Source organism: Sebastes fasciatus, chromosome 2 (genome assembly GCF_043250625.1).
Source record: "Sebastes fasciatus isolate fSebFas1 chromosome 2, fSebFas1.pri, whole genome shotgun sequence".
Taxonomy (NCBI): Eukaryota; Metazoa; Chordata; class Actinopteri; order Perciformes; family Sebastidae; genus Sebastes; species Sebastes fasciatus.
In genome coordinates this window covers 18,833,080-18,854,121 of record NC_133796.1, presented here as the reverse complement: position 1 = coordinate 18,854,121, position 21,042 = coordinate 18,833,080, and the positions used below count along the sequence as shown (strand labels likewise).

Here is a 21,042-nt window from a genome sequence, read left to right as displayed (position 1 = left end):
TTGCTGTCACATGTAGCCTGATATAAACACTGTTTTAGAGACTCTTCCACTACACCAGTAAATATAAAGTTCTGGTTTATACAAACTCAAAAGCATTCACAAATCTAAATGTAAGTTTCAACTAAAGTCTCGTGATTGAGATTGATAGAAGTACTGCAGCTGCTGAGAGCCACAACAACAGGGTTGGGTTGAGGAGCTAATGGTGTAGGTAGTGATTGCTTGGTTTGACGTTATACTCAGGGCTTCCACTAAAGGTTAATCTCATTATTGATTATTCTGCTGATTACTTTCTTGATTAATAATTTAAATAATGAAAAGTGCCCATCACAATATCCTGAACCCCGGGGTGACGTCATCAAACTGTTTGTTTTGTCTGTGGTCCAAAACAAAATGACACAAACGAAGGGAGGAGGAAGGGAAGGAAGGAACAAATGAAGGAAGGAAGGGATGGAAAGAAAGATGAAAAGGAGATGAAACCGATAATCTTCCAGTCTTTCAGATTGTCTGACTCTGGTAGCCTGATTCAGAACCAGAGAAGATAAAGGAAAACAGGATGGGAAGAAAAGGAAGAAGGAAGGATAGATCAGAGGAAGGATGGGAGGGAGGAAGAATGCAACAAAGTGTGGAAGTAAAGAAGGGAGGAAGAAACAAAGGGAGGAAGGAAGGATGGCACATAGGAGGGGGAAAGGGTGGAAGGAAGGAAGGAAGGAAGGAAGGAAAGGAGGGAACAAAGGGAGGAAGGGAGAATGGAAAATAGGAAGGAACGAACAAAGAAAGAAAGGGAGGGGAAGGGAGAAAGTGAGGAAGGAAGGAGGGATAGAACAGAGAGAGGAAGTGAGGAAGGAAAGAAGGATAGAACAGAGAAAGGAAGGGAGGAAGGAAAGGAGGGAACAAATGGAGGAACGAACGAAAGAAGAGAGGGAGGGGAAGGGAGAAAGTGAGGAAGGACAGAAAGATAGAACAGAGGAAAGGAGGGAGGAGGGAAGGAAGGATATAACAGATGAAGGAAGGGAGGAAGGAAGGATAGAACAGAGGAAGGGAGGGAGGGAGGAAGGAAAGAAGGATAGAACAGGAAGGGAGGGAGGGAAGAAGGAAGGATAGAACAGAGGAAGGGAGGGAGGAAGGATAGAACAGAGGAAGGGAGGGAGGAAGGATAGAACAGAGGAAGGGAGGGAGGAAGGAAGGAAGGATAGAACAGAGGAAGGGAGGGAGGGAGGAAGGAAGGAAAGAAGGATAGAACAGCGGAAGGGAGGGAGGAAGGATAGAACAGAGGAAGGGAGGGAGGAAGGAAGGAAGGATAGAACAGAGGAAGGGAGGGAGGGAGGAAGGAAGGAAAGAAGGATAGAACAGCGGAAGGGAGGGAGGGAGGAAGGAAGGAAAGAAGGATAGAACAGAGGAAGGGAGGGAGGGAGGAAGGAAGGAAAGAAGGATAGAACAGAGGAAGGGAGGGAGGGAGGAAGGAAGGAAAGAAGGATAGAACAGAGGAAGGGAGGGAGGGAGGAAGGATAGAACAGAGGAAAGAAGAAAAGTAGATAAGTGATAATCTTCCAGTCTGCCTTGTTGGCTCTACCTTTGCTGGACTGGTTCAGAATGGTTCAGAAACAGAGCTATATAGATAAATCTGGTGTTTGATCTCCTTTAACCCGGTTTCAACCCGGGTTAGAGAGTCTCTGTTTAGTCTCATTTAACCCGGTTTTAACCCGGTTTCAACCCGGGTTAGAGAGTCTCTGTTTAGGCTCAGTTTAGTCTCATTTAACCCGGTTCTAACCCGGGTTAGAGTGTCTCTGGCGCCCCCGGTGTCTCCTCTCCTCTCCAGCAGACAGCTCCACCACCAGCCTGATGATCACAGCTCCTCTCTCTCTCTCTGCTGCCGGAGACTCACCACTGAGATTTTACAACAATCATTTCCAACAGAGGGACAAGTCTCCTCCTCCTCCCCTCCTCTCTGTAGCTGTAGCACGGCTCCGCACGGCACGGCTCGGCTCGGCTCGGCTCGGCTCTCTGCTGCTGCCAGCCCCGGCCCTCCTCCTCCTCCTCCTCCTCCTCCTCCTCCACGGGTCTTTCTGAGCCGGTGTTTGATTGGATCAGAGTCGGATAGCCTTTGCCCTCTAACCCCGCTGATGTTGGCTGGCTGCTTCCTGCTCTCCCTCCGCTCCTCCAGCTCCTCCTGACCGACCGACCGACTCACGAAGCCTCGCTGAAGCCGCACGGCGAAGCGCCTCGCACGGACACAGACAACCGGGACGAGCCGCTAGAGGAGCACACAGAGGGACGACAAACCGAGGCAGCCATGCGGAGGAAATCGAGGATATTGTTATGTTTTGCGGTGCTGTGGGTGCTGGGGATAGCCTACTACTTCTACTCGGGGACATCGTTGAGTCGGAAGGTAGGAAGGAAGGATTTACGGTCCTCTGCTGCTTTTTTATTCCGGTGTACGGTGTTTGTTTCTCTGCTCTCCCGGACAAAGCGACGATGGAGCGGTGTGTGATTTGGTCGCTCTCTGTTCGGCGGCTGCAGCGATGCTGAGAGGAATGTGATGTGATAGAAAGGGCCTGCTAGTATCAGTGGGCATTGATTTGGTGGAGATGAGTGTAGTAGACAAGGGTAGCAGGGTTGTGCACAACTAGACCTCCCACTGTGCCGGTCGCTGCACGTCCACGCCGGTGCAAGCATGTCACTTTACCGTGGTGCTGCCGGTTATAACGTGACAGCAGAATGAAAGCATGCCCTAGTGATTGTTATTAATGTGAGGCTGCTGTCTGCTGGACTGGCTCCTGGGCCGGGGGGCGGTGGAGGTGGTGGTGGTGGTGGAGGGGTTTTAGTCTGTAGAGCACGTCAGCACAAGCTGCTGCTGCTGCTCCCAGAAATGAGCAGAGATCAGGAAGTGTGCAGATTAACGCTGGTTAAATCACTGATACACCATGCTGGCAGGAGGAGATTTAAAAAGAGGCTTTAAACATTATTTTACTGTGGGGACAACATTTAGCTTAACTGCTGATTTTTTGGCCCTGCTGTATGTTATTTGATATTATAATATTAATAATAAGTTTATTTAGTATAGCACCTTTCATAGAACACAATTCTCAAAGTGCTTTTCAGGAATAGAAAATAATTTTAAACAATAAAACAGTAAAAAAAAAAAGTTTAAGTTTAAATTAATGCAGTGTTCAGTTTTTCTACAAGCTGTTTTTGAGATATAACATTATGTTTCTTTTTTTCCCAACATATTTTATATAGGTTAAATAACTGGATTACATATTTGAAGAGCTGAAACAATCGATTTTTGTGTCTGAAATCTATGTAGAATTAATCAACTAATCTAATTGTAAACACTGATTAAGTGGTACCAGACAGGAGAAATATGGATAATGTAACCTTAATCATAAAGTCTTAATAATCTTAACAGTTACAATAATAATAATAATAATCAGTTTATTTAGTATAGCACCTTTCATAGAACACAATTCTCAAAGTGCTTTTCAGTAACTTAAGAGTTAAAAAAAAACAATCAAAACAGCTGAAACACAAAATTACAAAAACCTATACAATCAGATGCCAGATTAGTTAAAGTTTAAAGGTCCCATATTGTAAAAAGTACGATTTTTATGTCTTTTATATTATAAAGCAGGTTTAAGTGCTTTATAAATACTGTGAAAGTATCGAAGCGCTTAATATACGGAGAAATACACACACAGACCCGTATTTAGAAATTGTGCTTTTGAAACAAGCCGTTAGGATTTCTGTTCATTTGTGATGTCACAAATATGCAATATTTAGACCATTACACGGTTTTAAACGTAAACATTCTAAATGTGTCCCAGTTTATTTCTGGTTGCAGTGTATGTGAATAACATCAGCTGACAGGAAGTAAAGATTGACCCAAACTGTTGCCAGGCAACGCAGTTCTGTTGCAATTCCGTTTAAATGTACTAAAACGTAGCATTTCAGACAGAGGGTAAATACGGTATATTCAAGCAGACAGTATGAGGAAAATAACGTTTTTTTTTAACATTACAGCATTTTAACATGTTCTAGTAGAAACACACAATACATGTATGAATCTGAAAATGAGCACAATATGGGACCTTTAAATTAATGCAGTGTTCAGTTTTTCTATAAGCTGTTTTTGAGATATGACATTATGTTTCTGCTATTTTGTCTACCCCATTTATATAAAGGCTAAATAACTGGACTACATATTAGAAGAGCTGAAACAATCGATTAGTTGATTTGACAGAAAATATGATGATCATTTAAGTCGTTTATCAATCAAAAGATGGCAAACATTTGATGGTTCCGATACCGGATCGACCGATACTGACTTAAATAGCTGGATCAGATATCGATGATCTATTCAATGGAATTCTATGTTTATATACTATATATATTATATACTGAAATTTTAATTCCTGTTTAAGGTTTGGTAAGGAATTGCAACTAATGTAAATAATTCCTGTTAATTTTGAAGATTTCTTTTACCAAGTTTCTGGTGTTTCTGGCGATTTATTATTTCAATAATAAATAACAATTCAGTAAATTTATATCAATGCATTTATTTTTGTTACATTTAGTTTGACAAAGTTTGGAAAGCAACGTTTAAGTCCAGCCTGATGTCGCTTTACACATAAAAGAATGATCCCAGTCACTTCCACACAGTGAGGCATACAGCTTATTAATAAAACACCGGTATCGGATCGGTTCTCCGTATCCGATACCAGAATATACCCAAATTCCCGGGTATCGCTATCGGGACTGAAAAAGTTGGATCAATGCATCCCTAGTTCCAACTCAAGGTCTGAAATTAAGTTTTTCCTTACCTAAAATCTATGTACTGTATAACGCTTTAGTATTGTAAACACTGGGTAAGGGGTACCAGATAGTAGAAATAAATCATGTCACCTCAGTCCCTGACTATTTTTAACTTAGGTTTTCCTTATATTAAGAAATATTATTAAAAAAAAAAAAGGTATGAAAATGATTAATAAATTATAATACCTATCTGCCGTGGTGGCAGGTGACCTGAAATTTTTACCTGCCACAGCCAACATCTGCTCTGTATTTGGCAGGTAATAATTTCAGTCCCTGTTCCAACTTCTCCAATATAAGTATATGCTTCTTTTCCTTTTAATTAAAATATGGTAATAATCTGTTGGTGGGACAAAACAAGACATGAAGACGCCACCTTGGACACTATTTTCAAACAATTAATCGAGAAATAAGCTGGCAGATTAATCAATAATGAAAATAATTGTCAGTTGCAGCCCTATTATTGACACTTACAACTCCATACAGTTCAACAGCATCACAAACTGCATCCTCCACAAAGAGCATGAAGTTGAATCAACACCTCTCTAAAACAGTTCAAAAACAAATTAAACATTATATCCTTCACGAAGGAAGGATTCATTGCAGGACTTTTATATTAGACTGCATTCGTTTTAGCTAAATAAACTGTGTAAGTCGTCTCTTTTTGCTGAAACACAACATTTATCAATTTATCCTTACATCTGGCTACGTTTCCTTCCTGTGTGTGTGTCATGTAGTTGGTTTACAGCAACTTTTTAAACTAGTGGGTCTTTATGGCAACACTACAGGACCCTGTAAACCTCAGTAATAGTAATAGCTGGTGAGGTGAAATTGTGTATGTGGAGGCATGGATGGATTCCATTCATGATATACCAGGTCTGTACATGCAATAGTATGCCATGCGTGAAATGTAAGTTAAATATCCTCCAGGTGTTCATAGAAAGACATGTTCTCATTGTACACACATCTGTATTCTCTGTGTGTGTGTGTGTGGGGGGGTGTGTGTGTGCTAATGAAGGCCAGTGTATCCTGCTGTGTGTATGCATAAAGTGCTCTGCGTGGGTGGTTGTGTGCACAGTACATTGCCACTATTACCCCTATTTGGTTATGTATGTGTGTGTGTGTGTGTGTGTGTGTGAACGCCCTGTGTGTATTCCACCTGTCTCTTGTCTTGTCCGATCTGTGTCTCTGTGTTTGCTTTGCTCCAGTCAACCAGAGCAGCCCTCTTACTTTTCCATTAGGCTGATAGCTGTGTGTTTGTGGTTGTTAGGGGGGTCAAAGTGACACTCCATGATAAGCAACTTTCTCTGGAGTTGGGTTGCAGGCGGCATTAATATGGATCCTGGATGAACGGCTGCACCTGGCTGGTGTCTTTACACAAGAGGGAGATCTAATCTGGTTAAACAAAGGTGGAGCTGCGCAGGTTAAGTGCTGTTTTCCATCACATCTTCAACCATGTTCGAAAGAGTCGAGGCATTTTAATCATTTCTCTCTGCTGTCATGAAACAAACTTTGTAGCTGTAGGTTAGTGAATTTTTCAAAAGCACTCAGGATTCAACACAAGGGCAGATGGACTAAATCTACTGAACCGAGGAAACTAAATTACAACCATTTAAAAAAGAAAAACACTTACTTGAGATTGATGCTTCCCTTTATAGGAAATTAGTAAAAAAGCCCATTATGAGTTCCCTATGGCCCAATGTGATGTCTTAAAATAGCTAGTTTTGAATGACTGTCCAAAGCCCAAAAATATTTAAAATACAATGTTATAAAACAGCAAATCTTCATATTTTAGAAGCTGGAATCGAGGCATGTTTGGAGTATTTCTTAATAATAAACTTCAATCCACTAATCATTTTAGTGAGGCTGCAACTAATGATTATTGTCGATTATTTTCTCGATCAATCAATTAGTTGTTTGGGCTATGTAATGTCAGAAAATGGTGAAAAATGTTGATCAAAGCCCAAGATGACGTCCTCAAATGTTTTGTTTTGTCCACAACTCAAAGGCATTCAGTTTACTGTCATAGAGGAGTAAAGAAACCAAAAAACATTTACATTTAACAAGCTGAAAGCTAGATTTTTCTTCTTAAAAATATACTCAAACTGATCAATCGATTATCAAAATAGATGGCCATTCATTTAATAGTTGACATCTAATTGATTAATTGTTGCAGCTCTACATTTTAGTACTTGTCATCAACTCCTAAGTTCCTTCCTTTTCACTTTTTTTCCTTTTCTTGGCAGCAGAGAGATGAATTACAAATGTTGTGAAATGAATTACGCAACAATGTCCAAAGATAACTTAATATGGATAAAAGCTTTTTCTATAGAGTATCGAGAATATTTGTGATACTGTATCGATTCTCAAAAACACTATATTGATTTTTAATAAATAGTTTTCATGCAAAGAATAACTCAGTCAGTACTTTATTTCATTAGCAAAGTAGTGCTATGATCTTACGGGAGCTGTAATAAATAGTACCTTTTTTTACGCAGATTTTACGCATATGGTGGTGTGTTCTTTATACTATGACAATTTTTCTAAAATAAGATTAAAATAATCGCAATATATCGCCTTGCTTACAGTATCGCGATATATTGAATCGTAACCCCTGTATCATGATACATATTGTATTGCCAGATTCTTGCCAATACACAGCCCTATTTCAAAGTGTGATTCACAAGTTTGTACATTCATTCATTAGTCAGACTTGAGATATGGTGACTTGCTGACGTCTGGAGACTCGACTGTTTAGTGGTGCAAAGAAAATCGGACAAAGATGCATGTCCATAAGCCAGTGCTTGGACCTTTAATTTAAAACATTTCCAAGCAACTTTGCTTTGTTTGTGTACTTTGTTGTGTCATCGCTGCTTGCAACCTCTGTGGTGGATCCAACAGGACTCCCACTCTCACGGCAGCTAATTCAATAATCTGAAGGACGATGTCTCTGCCAAAGGAATTAGTTCAGCTAGTTTCTGCAGCTCTGTCATACACACCCATGATACTGTGGCTCTTCAGATCAAAGCGCCCGCCAAACAGCAATTCTACTATTATCAGTTCAAAAGTACCCAATTTGGAAGAATGTCCCTCCGGTTAGAGTCTGTGTGCCAATTTAAAGACGCTGTTTGAACACAGTATCGGTGCCTGTGAGCTATCGCAGCGTCTTGTGCAAAAAATTAACGTTGCCATTTCTGACTTTTATTTTTGGTCTGTGACTGAAATGTCACCATGTGTCTCCAGAGGTCTCGAAAAAACCGTTGCACACAATGTTCCTCATATCTCTGGTCATAGATGTAGAGCTGCGTCACTGGGAAAGTTTGTCTTTGTTTTATTAGTGTACACAGTGATACGGAGAGTTCTTGGGCATTTCTCAGGTTTACTGCCCTGAATTAAACCGACTCACTGTGTCAAATGAGAGGAGCCGAGCATTGTGTGACGTGTACCTACCCATCAACAACCTCATTTTGGTGGTTGTGAAACTGAGGAAGATTGGATGAGTCCAATCATTCACATGTATTATGCATACAAAGGCCATGTTTTCTTGTTCTTTTTGGTATCTTTCTACAGTATTACAACATACAGTGTATGTATTTCTGCAGTGTGTAGCTTTTTATGGCCTGAAAGTGAAGTTTCCCCTTTCTTTGAACAGTATGTAGAATGACAGGAAACTCTGGGAGACACCCAGCAGCTGGCCTCGGTACAGCCTTGTGTCTCTATAAGTGCATTGTTGCACACACAGGAGGATAATGTTGCAAACATGAGCCTGCTCCATCCTGGCTCCCCAGGATGCCCCATTAAAGTCTTCCTTGTTGGACAGACCTCAGAGGGCTTTTCCTGCCAGCTCTTAAGAGACCAACGTCCCACCATTGAGTCCACTTTCCCTCTAATCAGCGGCGGGTGAGAGTGGAGCTAAATGGCTGATAGTGGAGGTTGGCACCGAACCCACAGGAAAACCCAACAAACACAGACTTTATAAGAAAGTTATCAGGTGTTTGAGTAAAGCTGCCGATGGACGGTAATTGGATTTATCAAAGTGGTAAACAGTGTGAGTGGCATGTATAACATTTGGTCACATGTCTCTCTTGTAGAAATCAGCACAAATGTAATATAATAATGTCCTTAAATTACTATGAACAGTATTCACTTTGACAAAGAATAGAGGCAGGGGGGAGCATGAATGTCCAAGAACAAATCACTTACACATGTGGTAAACACAGTCATGCCAGACTGACTCACGCGCACACACTGACGGTCCACTGTTGATATGGAGCTCAGCTCTCACCCAAAGGTGGATCACAGCAGCAGCAGAAGAAGTATTTCTCAACGTGTGGTTGTGATTAGCTAGAGGTTTGGATTAGTTTCCAGTTGGTGGCAGAGGATTCAGAAGTTAGTTCAGTGCTTTACTTCCAGCAAACTGTGGAGAGCTGCACACATGAATCGGCTCAGCGGGGATTCGGAGAGCTTTTAACACCGACTGGTCCAGCAAGCTCATGAGTGAAAGTTGCAGCTTCTGTTATCTGCAGCTCTAGGCGCTCTCAAACTACGACTTTACCAATACATCGGTAGTGTGGATTCACCAGCAATGGATCAGTTGCACCTCACTCTCTCAGTGAGGGTGATGATGGGGCATTATTAGTGTGTGTTTTGTCTTTTGACTGTTGTGTAATAGGGGGCAAAAAAAAATCGATTCACTTATGTATCGCAATTTTTTTTTTTTTTTACAATTTTGAAATAGTTTTTTTTTATGCCAGAATCAATGTATTTGCTTCATTTGAGTCTATGCGGAGGTAGAACGAAGTTACCGCTTTTATTGTTGTAGTCTGAGTAACGTGACATCATATCCGTTCCGTATCCGTCTCTCAAAACAAACAATAGCCGGCCGGCTGTAGCGAGCAGAAATCAGCAGACATCATGGCTTAAGCTGCATGCTAACTCTGTCATGGACAGGAAACGTTATCGTATTGCGGTAACGTGCAGTCAAGCCGGCCGTCACTCGCATCTCCGTGGTCAAATCAGCCGACGCTACAACTGCAGAGCACCCATATACTGACATTTATGTTAAATGCATTCAAACGGCCCCGATGGAGCTGACCATGGATAAAGAGAACGGAGCTGACGGGAGGGCTAGAGACGGACTTGGAGAAGTTAGCATGTGTGTATGATTCAACTTGTTCCCATGGTCCAGTGTTAAAAAAGTTAACAAAAATTGCAATAAATCGTAATATCGAATCGCAATACTTAAAGATCGCAATACATCAACACACAAGTATCGTCCTAGTATTGAATCGGAGATAGGTGTATCGTCCCAGCCCTATTGTTTAGTGGATAGTATATGTGGAGCGAGGTGAATGCTGGCCTCTGCTCCTCAACACACTGTCTGTTGGAGTGACACATTATCGTCAGCGCTCTCACACAGACCCCGCAGTGTATCTTTACCGTCAAGTCTTTACTGTATATGCACTCTTATGTGCACACACGCTGCTTTAGTTATAAAACTGATTGCATGCTTTAGACTTCCTGCTGTTGTGTAACTGCAGCACAATCATCTAGCTGAAAGAGCTGCGGCTTTAAAACTACTGGAGGCCTCAGCAGTTCAATATGTTTATAATAATGCCAGAATACAGTGTAATTTAAGTCAGCGAGCACAGATCCATTATTACAAACTAACTAAATGCGGTTTCCACAGAGCCAACGCTGAATCGATAAAAGGCTTGAATGAAGCTGGGGATCCCTGGGTACTGAGTCCTTCTCAGATACACAGGTTTTGTTTGAAGTATTGACTCTCTCTGTGTGTGTTACTGTTTATTATGAATATTGATCACTTCTGACAGATGCTCAACAGATTCAGAGAGTAAATAGAGATACCAAAGAAGAAGACGTGTCCCTGTTGTTTCTTAAGGATTTATTTCAGCGTTCGGTTTTGAAGCGCCACCCTCTCGTGTCCCTTCTGGTTGCAAATAATCAAGATGGTGATGGCCAAAATGCCAAACTCGAGGCTTCAAAACGGCAGTACTACGTCCACTTCTTATATACAGTCTATGATTTAAGACCCTTTTACAGGGTTCTTCTTTAATACAAGTCAGCTGGAAACACTAAAAAGTCTTTTATTCCTAGTTAGTCCTGATCTATCAGCCCTGAAACCCAACGACTGACTGCCATGAACAGATATAGACTGAGACATCGCCCAGAGAGAAGGCCAATAGTTTAGTTAATGGCACCGTAAAGGTAGGCGTTGAAAAGAGCAGTTTAAATCTGTTGATATCAAACTGTCAGTTTCACTACATCCTCATCTGTGGCTTGAGGAACTCTTTATTTTATTTCATTTATTCTGTCTATGTTGTGTAATCACCCCTCTTTGGTAGTTTCCTTGTGGTTAAACACAACAGCATGTTGCATCTGCGAGTGTGCTCCAAACTGGATTATTTTCTTCTTATGCTGATTTTCTTCCCTGGCAGACGACGAGCATTCACGGAAAAGTTGAAAGGGATGAGGATATCTATTGTTCGTGGGACCTGCGCCGAGGCGAGAGCTTTTTCAAAGATCTGTTTTTTTATTCAGACATCAAGAGAAAACAGAGCAAACCCTCTTTTATTCAATTTGTCACTGAGAGGCAAACTATTGTAGCCGCTTCACAATATTGACGTCTTCAGAACTTCACAAGCGGTGAGGTCAGCAGCAATCGGTGTTTCCGTTGTTATCAGGCTAAACTATTCAAAAAGGTTTGATAGGGAGCCCAGGTGGCCATGAGGTTTTGCCAAGGACATTCAAATCACTAAACAAATGACAACCTTCCATATAATGATATAATTTAGTTGGTGCACTTCCAGTCACTGCTACTGGACTGTGTAATGCTTTAATGGCAATGCTGCTGTTGTGTCACTGGAATTTGAATTCAACCACCTGAAGGACAAAGTGCAGCACTTACATTACACCAGGAGACTCGGAGAAGTTGTGTCTTTTTGAAAGTCAAGAGAAAAGTTGAGCTCTACCGTTGCCACCTATGATTGTCAATTCAAGATGTTTGTGTGTGCTTATGAGCTGTAGCTGAAATGACTAACAGTGTGTATGTATAGTGTGCGTATGTTTTGGCTCTCCAGAGCATATTTTAGTTCAACCTGTTTTTGTTGTCTGAATGTCCCATCTGCCCCGCTCTCAGCTGTTTGTTGCTGCCGACTCACAAAACAAACATAATGCAGAGCGGATTGAGGTACATGCAAACAGGCATCCCGGCCACCCACTCCATCCTCATCCTGAAACATCCACAGTAGACGTGTGTGTGGATCCGTCACATTTGGGTCACAGAATCCTGATGCTGACATTTCTCATCGGCCTCAAACTCGAATGAGAGGCAGATCTTTGTTTTCTTTTCTGAACAGAATATTTGGCATTTTTGGCAATAATGACGATGATTCAGAAGATAATACTGGAATATAGTCCAATAATGGCTTCTCCATAATCAATCAGTAATCGTTGTAGAGAGAAGGGATGGTCGAGGGCCAGTCCATTAGATGTGTTGTATTTAAACAGCAAAGGCCCTTCTGTGTTGAAACTCAGCAGCTTAAGAAACTGATTTTTAAGATGGAAGAAATGTCCAAATAATGTCTGGCCGTCTGCCAAAGTGGTGGGTGGATGGATTTTTTTTAACACTGGTCTGGTGGGAGGTGTTAATTTCTCACCCTGCATCACAACATGGCCATTCAATAATGAACCGGTGTTTGTTTTACTCGGTAATAATGGCGTCCTTTAAGAAAAAATGCACCAAAAACACTCAAAGTACTATTAAAAACAGCTATTAGTGATGTACTTTGTTTTTCAGATGTTTCTTCAATTGATTCTCCTGTTTGATTTGTTTCATATTCATGCTTTTATTATCCTATTTCTATTTAATCTCAATGCTCAGCACCAACTGCACTCTCTGACTTTTCTTGACTCCAATTCCTTGTGTGTTCTGCGGTGGCATTAATGGTAAACGTCAGGATTTTGCACTGATTGTCAACAATTGCATGGGGGGAAGAAAATGCATATGTAAACCAATATGTCCTCTGACAGAAGCCTCAATAGACCCAAATGCAATACAGCCTGGTACTTGGTACAAAATCTTCAAAATTAACAGGAATTACAATGCAAGTGTAAACCTTTTTAATGCAGCAACAAGTTGGTCAAAACTTAAACAGGAATTAAAATTCCAGTATATAATGTGTTTAGTATATAAACAAAGAATTGAATTTGATAGAATGGCCCCATTGTCACCGATACCCGATCCGGCTATTTGAGTCAATATCGGCCCGGTATCCGATCTGGTATCGGTGCATCCCTAACAAAAAGTAAGAGTCGCGATATTACAAGTTTCATCACGATACGATATTATATTGATTCTTTGGACAACCATAGGTCTGCCCCGATACGATCCAATTCAGTTCAGGGGCCTGCGATCAATATGAGACAATATAATATTCTTATTTAACACAATCAATTACATTTATATCAACTAAGAAAAAACCCAACTAAAATATGAATTTGACAATATTATTACTGAGCTTTTATAGACATTTAAATGAATTTTTTTTTTAATCTTTTAATAAAAAGAATAAATATACAGTTGAAATTTCAAAATAAAGGTGTATCTTAAAAGATGATATTTTCACTTTGCATCAATGATATTGGATCGTTGATCATTGAATCGATATATTGATCCAGATCGATCTATCGGCACTCCCCTAACAAAAAAGGTAAATTACAACACTTAATATCTGAAAGATAATTCCTGTATAGTGAATAAAGGCTGACAAAGATTTGACTGACTACAGCTGCTACTTGTCACCTCTCCAGCCTCGTAACCCCACACAAACCCATAAAAAGGTCCAAATTCCACAGTGAAGTTTGTAATATTATTGGTCAATACTAGTAAAGAAGAAGCTTGCAAAGCGTCTTTTTGCAGTATGTTGAAATGGGTTTCAGGAAGCAGAGGTGCTGACTCGGCTCTACCGGCTTCTTCCTGTTTAAAATGAGGAAGAATCAGAGCAACTGACGAAATGGTTGGAAACTAAAGTGACGGTTTATTTGCAGTCTCCTGTATTTACAGCCTGTTAGAGCCTTATATGAATAGTCATGACACAATGGATGGAAAAGGGTGAAATGAATAATTAGAGTGCCTTAGTGTCTGTGTGTGCGTGAGCGTGTGTCTTTGACCACGTGTTCTCCCATTTTCCTGGCTTTTCCTGTGGCCTCTCCTCTCCTCTTAGGGACACGTCACCAGATTTTTGGACTTTTGTGAAAGTCCTGTGTTTATATACCAACCTAATAGACAATTTGGCGAGACTGAGATATGTTTTTTTTTCCACTCATCCCTTCAAGTTAAGTTGCTGCTTCTGACCTGGACGGCTCAAAAAGCAGCTTGAAGGCAGCAGGAACAGGAGTCGTCTGTCCAAGTGGTTGAAACTCTGAAGGAAAAAGCCTGAAAATCACATCATTTATAAAAAAAGAAAAAGGACTCCAGAGACGGCACTGGTAGTCTGGTGCTAAAAACAGACTGCTACTGTATGGCATATTCCTCTGGTGACGGGAACCTTAGATGGTGGTTCTGTAAAAATAGACGCATGCATTTATACATTGAACACGATGTCTCTGTTTTAACATAAACCCTCTACTTTAACTTAAACTCCGTCCGAGGTTCCTATCAGCAGAGTTTTATGTGTACCGGCAGACTACTTCTGCTGCCTCAGGACTTATTACAGCCTGTGCCAGTTGTAATTGTATGAGTTCATGTACAATGATTGATGGTAGGAAATTCTTTGTTACTCCAAATAAGCTGCTGCTGTACCCATCAGCTCCAGTCAGGAATACCAGCACGGCTAGCAAACAGTCTGCAGCTCAGTGGCAAATATTGAAACAGATTTGAGGCTCTTGTCTTTGTTGTAGTGGAGTTATTTATTAAGAAAACTTACTGAGGTGTTCAGGTTTCCTGTACATATATGAACTAACCGTTCAACCTACAGTAGTAACCTAAACCAGTGTTACTTAAGGCTTGGAGCGTTTCATACTACATTATTTTGTGGGGTTAGAGGTTATGTTAAAAGAAGCCCTGTTTACGATAGCACATCCACTGTATTGCTCCACTGTGTGAGAGCTGGATAGCCTACTGCTATATCAGAGTTTAGGCCATAAACGGTATATAAGAAGTGGACGTAGTCACCGTGATGTCACCCGCTGGTTTGTGGACTACAATTTTGAAGCCTCAAGTTCGGCATTTTGGCCTTTGCCATCTTGTATTTGCTACAAGAAGTGACACGAGAGGGTGGAGCTAAGTACAATTGAACGCTGTATAAGACATTTTTAGGCGACCAAAATGTTACAATTAACTTTCATGAACTGAAAACACACCGTGAAAGGGTTAAAATTGTAAGAAGAAAAAACGGACATCTCCCAGACCAGACAACGCCGTGGCAGCGACCTGTCGATCACAAGGTAGCCACGCCCTAAAGCATCCCCTGCTTTATGGTCTATTTGACTCTAAATGGGACCATAAATTACTAAATGAACATCATGCTGTATTGAAGAAGACTTGAAACTAGAGATTGAGACCATAAACTCATGTTTACAATGTTTACTGAGGTAATAAATGAAGTGAGAAGTAGGCTAATTTTCTCTTAGACTTCTATACAATCAGACTTCTTTTTACAACCAGAGGAGTCGCCCCCTGCTGGCTATTAGAGAGAATGCAAGTTTAAGGCACTTCAGCATCGGCTTCACTTCTCAGACCCGGAGGTAGCCCACTGGTTTAAGCTAACTTTAGCAGCTCCATCCTGCTTGGATTTGGTTTAAGTTTACACTCCAGCAATACAAGATAATTTACGTCCCTGTCTTCTACATGGATCATTAACTGACTTTTTTCCTTTGTCTTTTAGTGTACATATTTAAGACCCTTTAACAGGGTTCTTGTTTTAAAACGAGTCAGCTGGAAACATTAGAAAGCGAACTGGAGACTTGCGTTTTCAACCAGCTTTCCCTGACTCAGGACATTTCTCAGTGTGCGATGATGTTAAACTCTTCAGTTTCTCTCCCACCAGCCATATGGTAATGCACTCACTTCACTCTGTCTCTCCCCCTCACCTTCTCTTTCCTTCTATATGTCATTCCACCCCTGGTATTTGCTTTCTTTGTGTTCCTGTCCTGCACAAATAGACTTTTCTCTGTTCTCGTGCATGCTTGCTTTCTCTTATTTGTTTGTGCTTCTTTTATTTAGTTTGTTTCTTCTGTTTAAGTAGGCCAGAAATTCAGTCGGTCACCCTGGGAGCTAATTATGAAAACACAGTTGTCGTCATGTACAGACCCGCCAGAAGCAGGCCTGTGAGTGTGACCCACTTTGGGCCCTAACCCACAGATTTAGAAACCACCTACATGAAGGGAGTAACAGAATATCCTGAGCTCTTGGGGCCAGTGGGCCTCGTGCCCTTTCCTGTGTCTCTGTGTGTTTCTGCCTTAAAAGGTAGGTTTGATTTATCTGTGCTTTCAGCTCGGTGGGGGCGGAGCAGACGCGATTGTGTCAGACCCCATCAAGACTGGCTAAGAATAGCTAAAACCATCTAACACCTTAGCTTGGGTTGGTTTGAAATGGGTTGTTTCACGCCCTCTCTGCTGCATGTCGGAGACGAGGCCAAGTCTGCCACTGACGTACAGGTTACAGTCGCAGGTAACGGCTAGCTGGGAAGGAGTTGTGGATGGTTTACGCTTTGTTGGAGGGTGCATTTGTACTGTAAATGCATCGACTGTTTTATTATAACAGTCTGCTGTCTGTCAGCTTTGATTGTTCCTGACATGGCCTCCCCTCTCCTCTCTACTGTCACTCTTCCTTCTGCTGCCGTCCATTAACAACATGGCAGCCGCAGAGCGTATGATGCAGGTCAGAGTTTACTGTCCCGCCCTGCTGCCAGCGAATGATTGACCCAACGGTGTGTAAGCACGAGGATCTGCAGCCATAAACGCCAAGCAGAGGTGGCTTTGTGTGTACGTGGCTCTTGTCAGCTGACTGATTAAAATGTATGAACACAGCTAAATGAAATTATACTATCAAAACTGTAATGGCAGCATTGAGACAGATTGTCGTACCGGAGAATTTGTATTCTGGCCGGACTGCTGTGTCTGCTGTTTCTGTTGTTGGCAGATTATACTGAGCTCTCTCTCTTTCTCTATTACTCACTGTTCTCACAGTTCCTAAAAACAGCAGCACAGTAGAAATCAAATCACACTTAGTTATTGCTCTGCAGTAGGAAAATGGTGCTGAAAGTAAATGTCTGTTTACTCGCTGCGACTTGATCTGTTTACGGAATAAATACCTCGATTTGTAGCTGAAGTTCAAGGCAGGAGCAGATTGTTCCTGTATGGTCACAGCACCGTACCATCGCACATCAATTCTTCTTACAAATGAGCAAAATGTCAGTGGAGGAAATAAACCACAAACACCCAAAGCACATATTTTAAAAAACCATTGGTGAGCAGTTGCTTGTGTATTTAGTTTCTAATATTGTACATTGCTGCTTTTATTTGTTGTGACACATTGTGGCATGATTTCAGTTATTTCAGCTGTGTTGTTGGACAGTTTTCAGCTCACATTTCTCAATGATCACTTAAAATGTGATTTAAAAAAAAAAAGAATAATACTGTATGACACAGGAAGCATTTTTTTCTAGACATATCACTGCTGAGCTGACAAAACAAGAAGCTTGTAACAAATATCACTAAAGGTGGGCCTTTACCACTACCAAAGACACACCAAACCGACATCGGAGAACTAGCGGCGCCGAAGGCCGCCTGTTGCGTCGCCTCACGCCACCTTTGTCTTGGCCAAAAAGTTGCACTTAAACGCACCACAAAGACTACAGCCAAAGGCCAACTACCACGTACGTTCTGCGCCTACGTGAGAGGAAATAACTCTCCACAGGTGGCGGGAGTCTGTTCGTCATTCAAAAAGGGAAACCAGAAGACTGAGGACGGCGGATATACAAGCCGTTGTTATGATGCGTACATGAAACAAAGCAGCGCCTGCCGACCATTTTCACACCACTCTCACTCACCACTTAGCTTTCATTCCAGATGTCGTTGTGAAAATATCCGTGTATTGGAACAATCAGATGAGATGAAGATGAAAAATGAGAAGAGCCTTCTGTGTTTTTCCTCTTGACTTTACTCGTTTGCTTGCTTTCCTCACCTCTGTTTCTCTTCTCGTGCACTGATTCGTTTATGCTGAACAGCCAATCGGAGTGATTTTCTCTCACCGACGAGCTCCGCCGCCGATTCAACATGCTGAATCGGCCAAAAAACCTCAGACACGGGCAGACTAGAGCCGACAGTGCGGGACACACCGCAAAAACTAGGCCGATGGACGCTCACTGACGACCCCAAACTGGCCCATGAACGACCGTCGGCTTGGTGTGTCGGGGCCTTAAATGATACTTTCCTCATTGCAAGAAGTACATTTGGTCATCTTCCCATGTCTGCAAGCATCCACACAGTCCAAAATCTTGAGCTACAATCCCTTGCTGACAATTCAGACCTTTACTAGCACAGTTGGAAAAATAGCAGACCGTAGAGCAACCCAAAGCTTTTACATTGCATCAGTAAAATGAACAAAATACCTCAGATTGCAGAGTTTTACTCTTTGATAACTTTACAGATGAACAGCAGATGCATGATGTTCTCCAGTTATGAAGCCAGGTTTACACTTTTGGGTGCCATCGAACCGACCTTTCTCGTTCTGTGTGCTGTAATGTTCATACCTCAGCATCAGCAGCTGCTTAATGTTTTCATGTGAAGCATCAAACAGTTTTACTTGCCGTTTGCATGTCACAGATGTAATGTAATGATAAGGACTCTTCTATGAAATGGACTATTGCCAAATGTTTGAGTAACTGAATACAACTGTGAACAACACACCCTAAAACAGTACACGCCCCTAAACTGTCAGACCGGCTCATAAAAATGGCTTGATTAAGGTCTGTAATATGTCACTGTCTGGTTGCTGAAACTATAGGTCATAACTCAAAATGAGACATACGCCTTTCCTCGGGGAGAGCTGCATGATGAGTAGCAATTTGTTTCAAAGGGCCCGCGTCCCATTACAGAAAAAAAAAATCCTCCTTTGTGTGCCGTCAGAGTTCCCGAACAAGAGTCGGGGTGTGTAATTAACCTTCTTTAAAAGCCACACATCTGTTCCCCTTTCTCTAACTTCAGGCTGTTGAACTTGTAATACAAGCTGAGCTGGTGTTGTGATCCTAGTATGTGCGCTCAATGTTACACACAAACACACACAGATGCACGACTGCATACACACATGTCAAAGGTGACCCATCGGGACCAGAGGCCTGTACTACAAAGCGAATTCTACATACCAAGGGTATCTTCTCGTTATCTGGCTTAACTAACCCTTACAAACGAGATCACGCTAAGCGGTCCTACGACGGTGGTTATCAACTCGGTAAATCAACCCTGGGTTTCTCAGTCTGCTTATTAGCACGTTCACATGAACGGGGCGGTGTTTGCAGCATATAACCAATCACAAAGATGGACAGGCAGAGCAGCACATTTTACAAACCAAGAGCAAACTATATTAGACAAATATGAAAGTATGTCTGACTGGAGTCTAGTGGCTTTGAGAAAAGCATACATAACGGTTTTCACCCTGTGTTAGTGTGGGTTTTCTCTGGCTTCCTCCCACAGTCCAAAGACATGCAGGTTAATTGTCGACTCTAAATTGCCCGTAGGTGTGAATGCGAGCGTGAATGGTTGTCTGTCTCTATGTGTCAGCCCTGTGATAGTCTGGTGACCTGTCCAGGGTGTACCCCGCCTTCACACAATGTCAGCTGGGATCGGCTTTATTATTTATTTTGGCAGGTTTCGTCCTCCATAGATTGTAACCTTTCCCTCTGAAGACAAAAGCCAGATGTTAGTGGGTTTTTGTCCTGTGGCAAAAGGGCTTTAGGAGCTATAAGTCAGGGCATCTCCGACTTTGCTGCTTTGATTTGACCCTTCTTATTTCAGCTGGTCTCTTGCCAGCTCAGCTACATTTAGCGAAGTGCTATACTAAATCCCTGGACTTCCTCTTTTAATGAGTGAGTGACTGTGATTTAGCTGAGAGAGGGATAACGGAAGGACTTTGGTTGAATTTGTTTTTTCAACAGTTAATGTGAGAGTAAACGTTTCCATCATGTCGCCTTGGTTGTACATTAATGTTGGAATAACACCCATTGGATTTGACCTGCTGATGTCATCAGGCACTATATCTATAGGGTTGTGTAATGGCGTAATGACAGACGGGCTGCTTCGGTACTTTTAGAGGATGTTATTGGTGCCAGGCCAAAGACAGAACGAGTCTGGTTAATGTCCATGCGGGAGTGTGCCGACATCCATTAACACATAACAGAGGGAGTGGGAATGTAGCTGCTGCATGTGTGCTCCATGTTAAACCTGATATGTGTAACAAGAAGTGTGTGTACAGAGAGTATTTTAAATCTAGAGCAAAGGTTATATGTGCATATTTCTACGTTGAATCTACACATAGATTTACCACTACATACGTGAGAATGTAGAAATCCTGGCTTTGGTTCAACCTACACACACACACACACACACACACACACACACACACACACACACACACACACACACACACTGAGCGACGTACACACATTACACCACTACGGCTCACATCCATACATGATATCCATTCATGAAAACACACCTTCCCCTGCTGGCTTACAGAAAACGTTTCTCCTTGTATGGGAAGGAAAATATTTATAGACTTAAAGCTCCTTCCTGTTCCAAACACACACACACACACACACATGGACAGACACTCCTATGGTATCAGTACCGTAACATTCATGACCTCAGCATCGTTTCTGTAAAATCATCCAAATCTTGCCAAAGCTATTTGCAACTTTCATCTTTCTACCTTTTTTTTTTAGCAAAACTTCTCATTATATTCTCTTTAAAAAAAGGCAGGAGCTTCAATTTTCACAAATCACGATCATTTTCGTGTAATAAACGGTATAATGAAAGCAATCCCCCAGCATGCAGATTGTCTTAAAAGCAAGAAGGAGCATTTTTGGTGGTAGTAATCACAGACCGCCGCTGTGGTCGAGGAGGGGACAATCATTTACTGTTAGCAGGACGAGGAGGAGGAGGAGGAGGAGGAGGCATCAAAGAAGGCCGGGAGGAAGAGGGGGGTGTAGGGAAAGA

The 21,042-nt window shown here is 41.8% G+C and overlaps 1 protein-coding gene across 2 annotated transcripts in view; it reads left to right on the top strand.

Annotated features, from left to right (window-relative positions):
- Positions 1–1,985: 1,985 nt before the first annotated feature.
- galnt2 (UDP-N-acetyl-alpha-D-galactosamine:polypeptide N-acetylgalactosaminyltransferase 2) overlaps positions 1,986–21,042 on the top strand; it is a 66,214-nt gene continuing 47,157 nt past the window's right edge. The window contains exon 1 of one of the 2 annotated variants that reach the window (XM_074612694.1): positions 1,986–2,386. In XM_074612694.1, coding sequence (XP_074468795.1) covers positions 2,291–2,386 — 96 coding nt within the window. In that variant the 5' untranslated portion in view covers positions 1,986–2,290. The remainder of the gene's footprint in view (positions 2,387–21,042) is intronic. The other variant, XM_074612685.1, reaches the window with a different exon arrangement.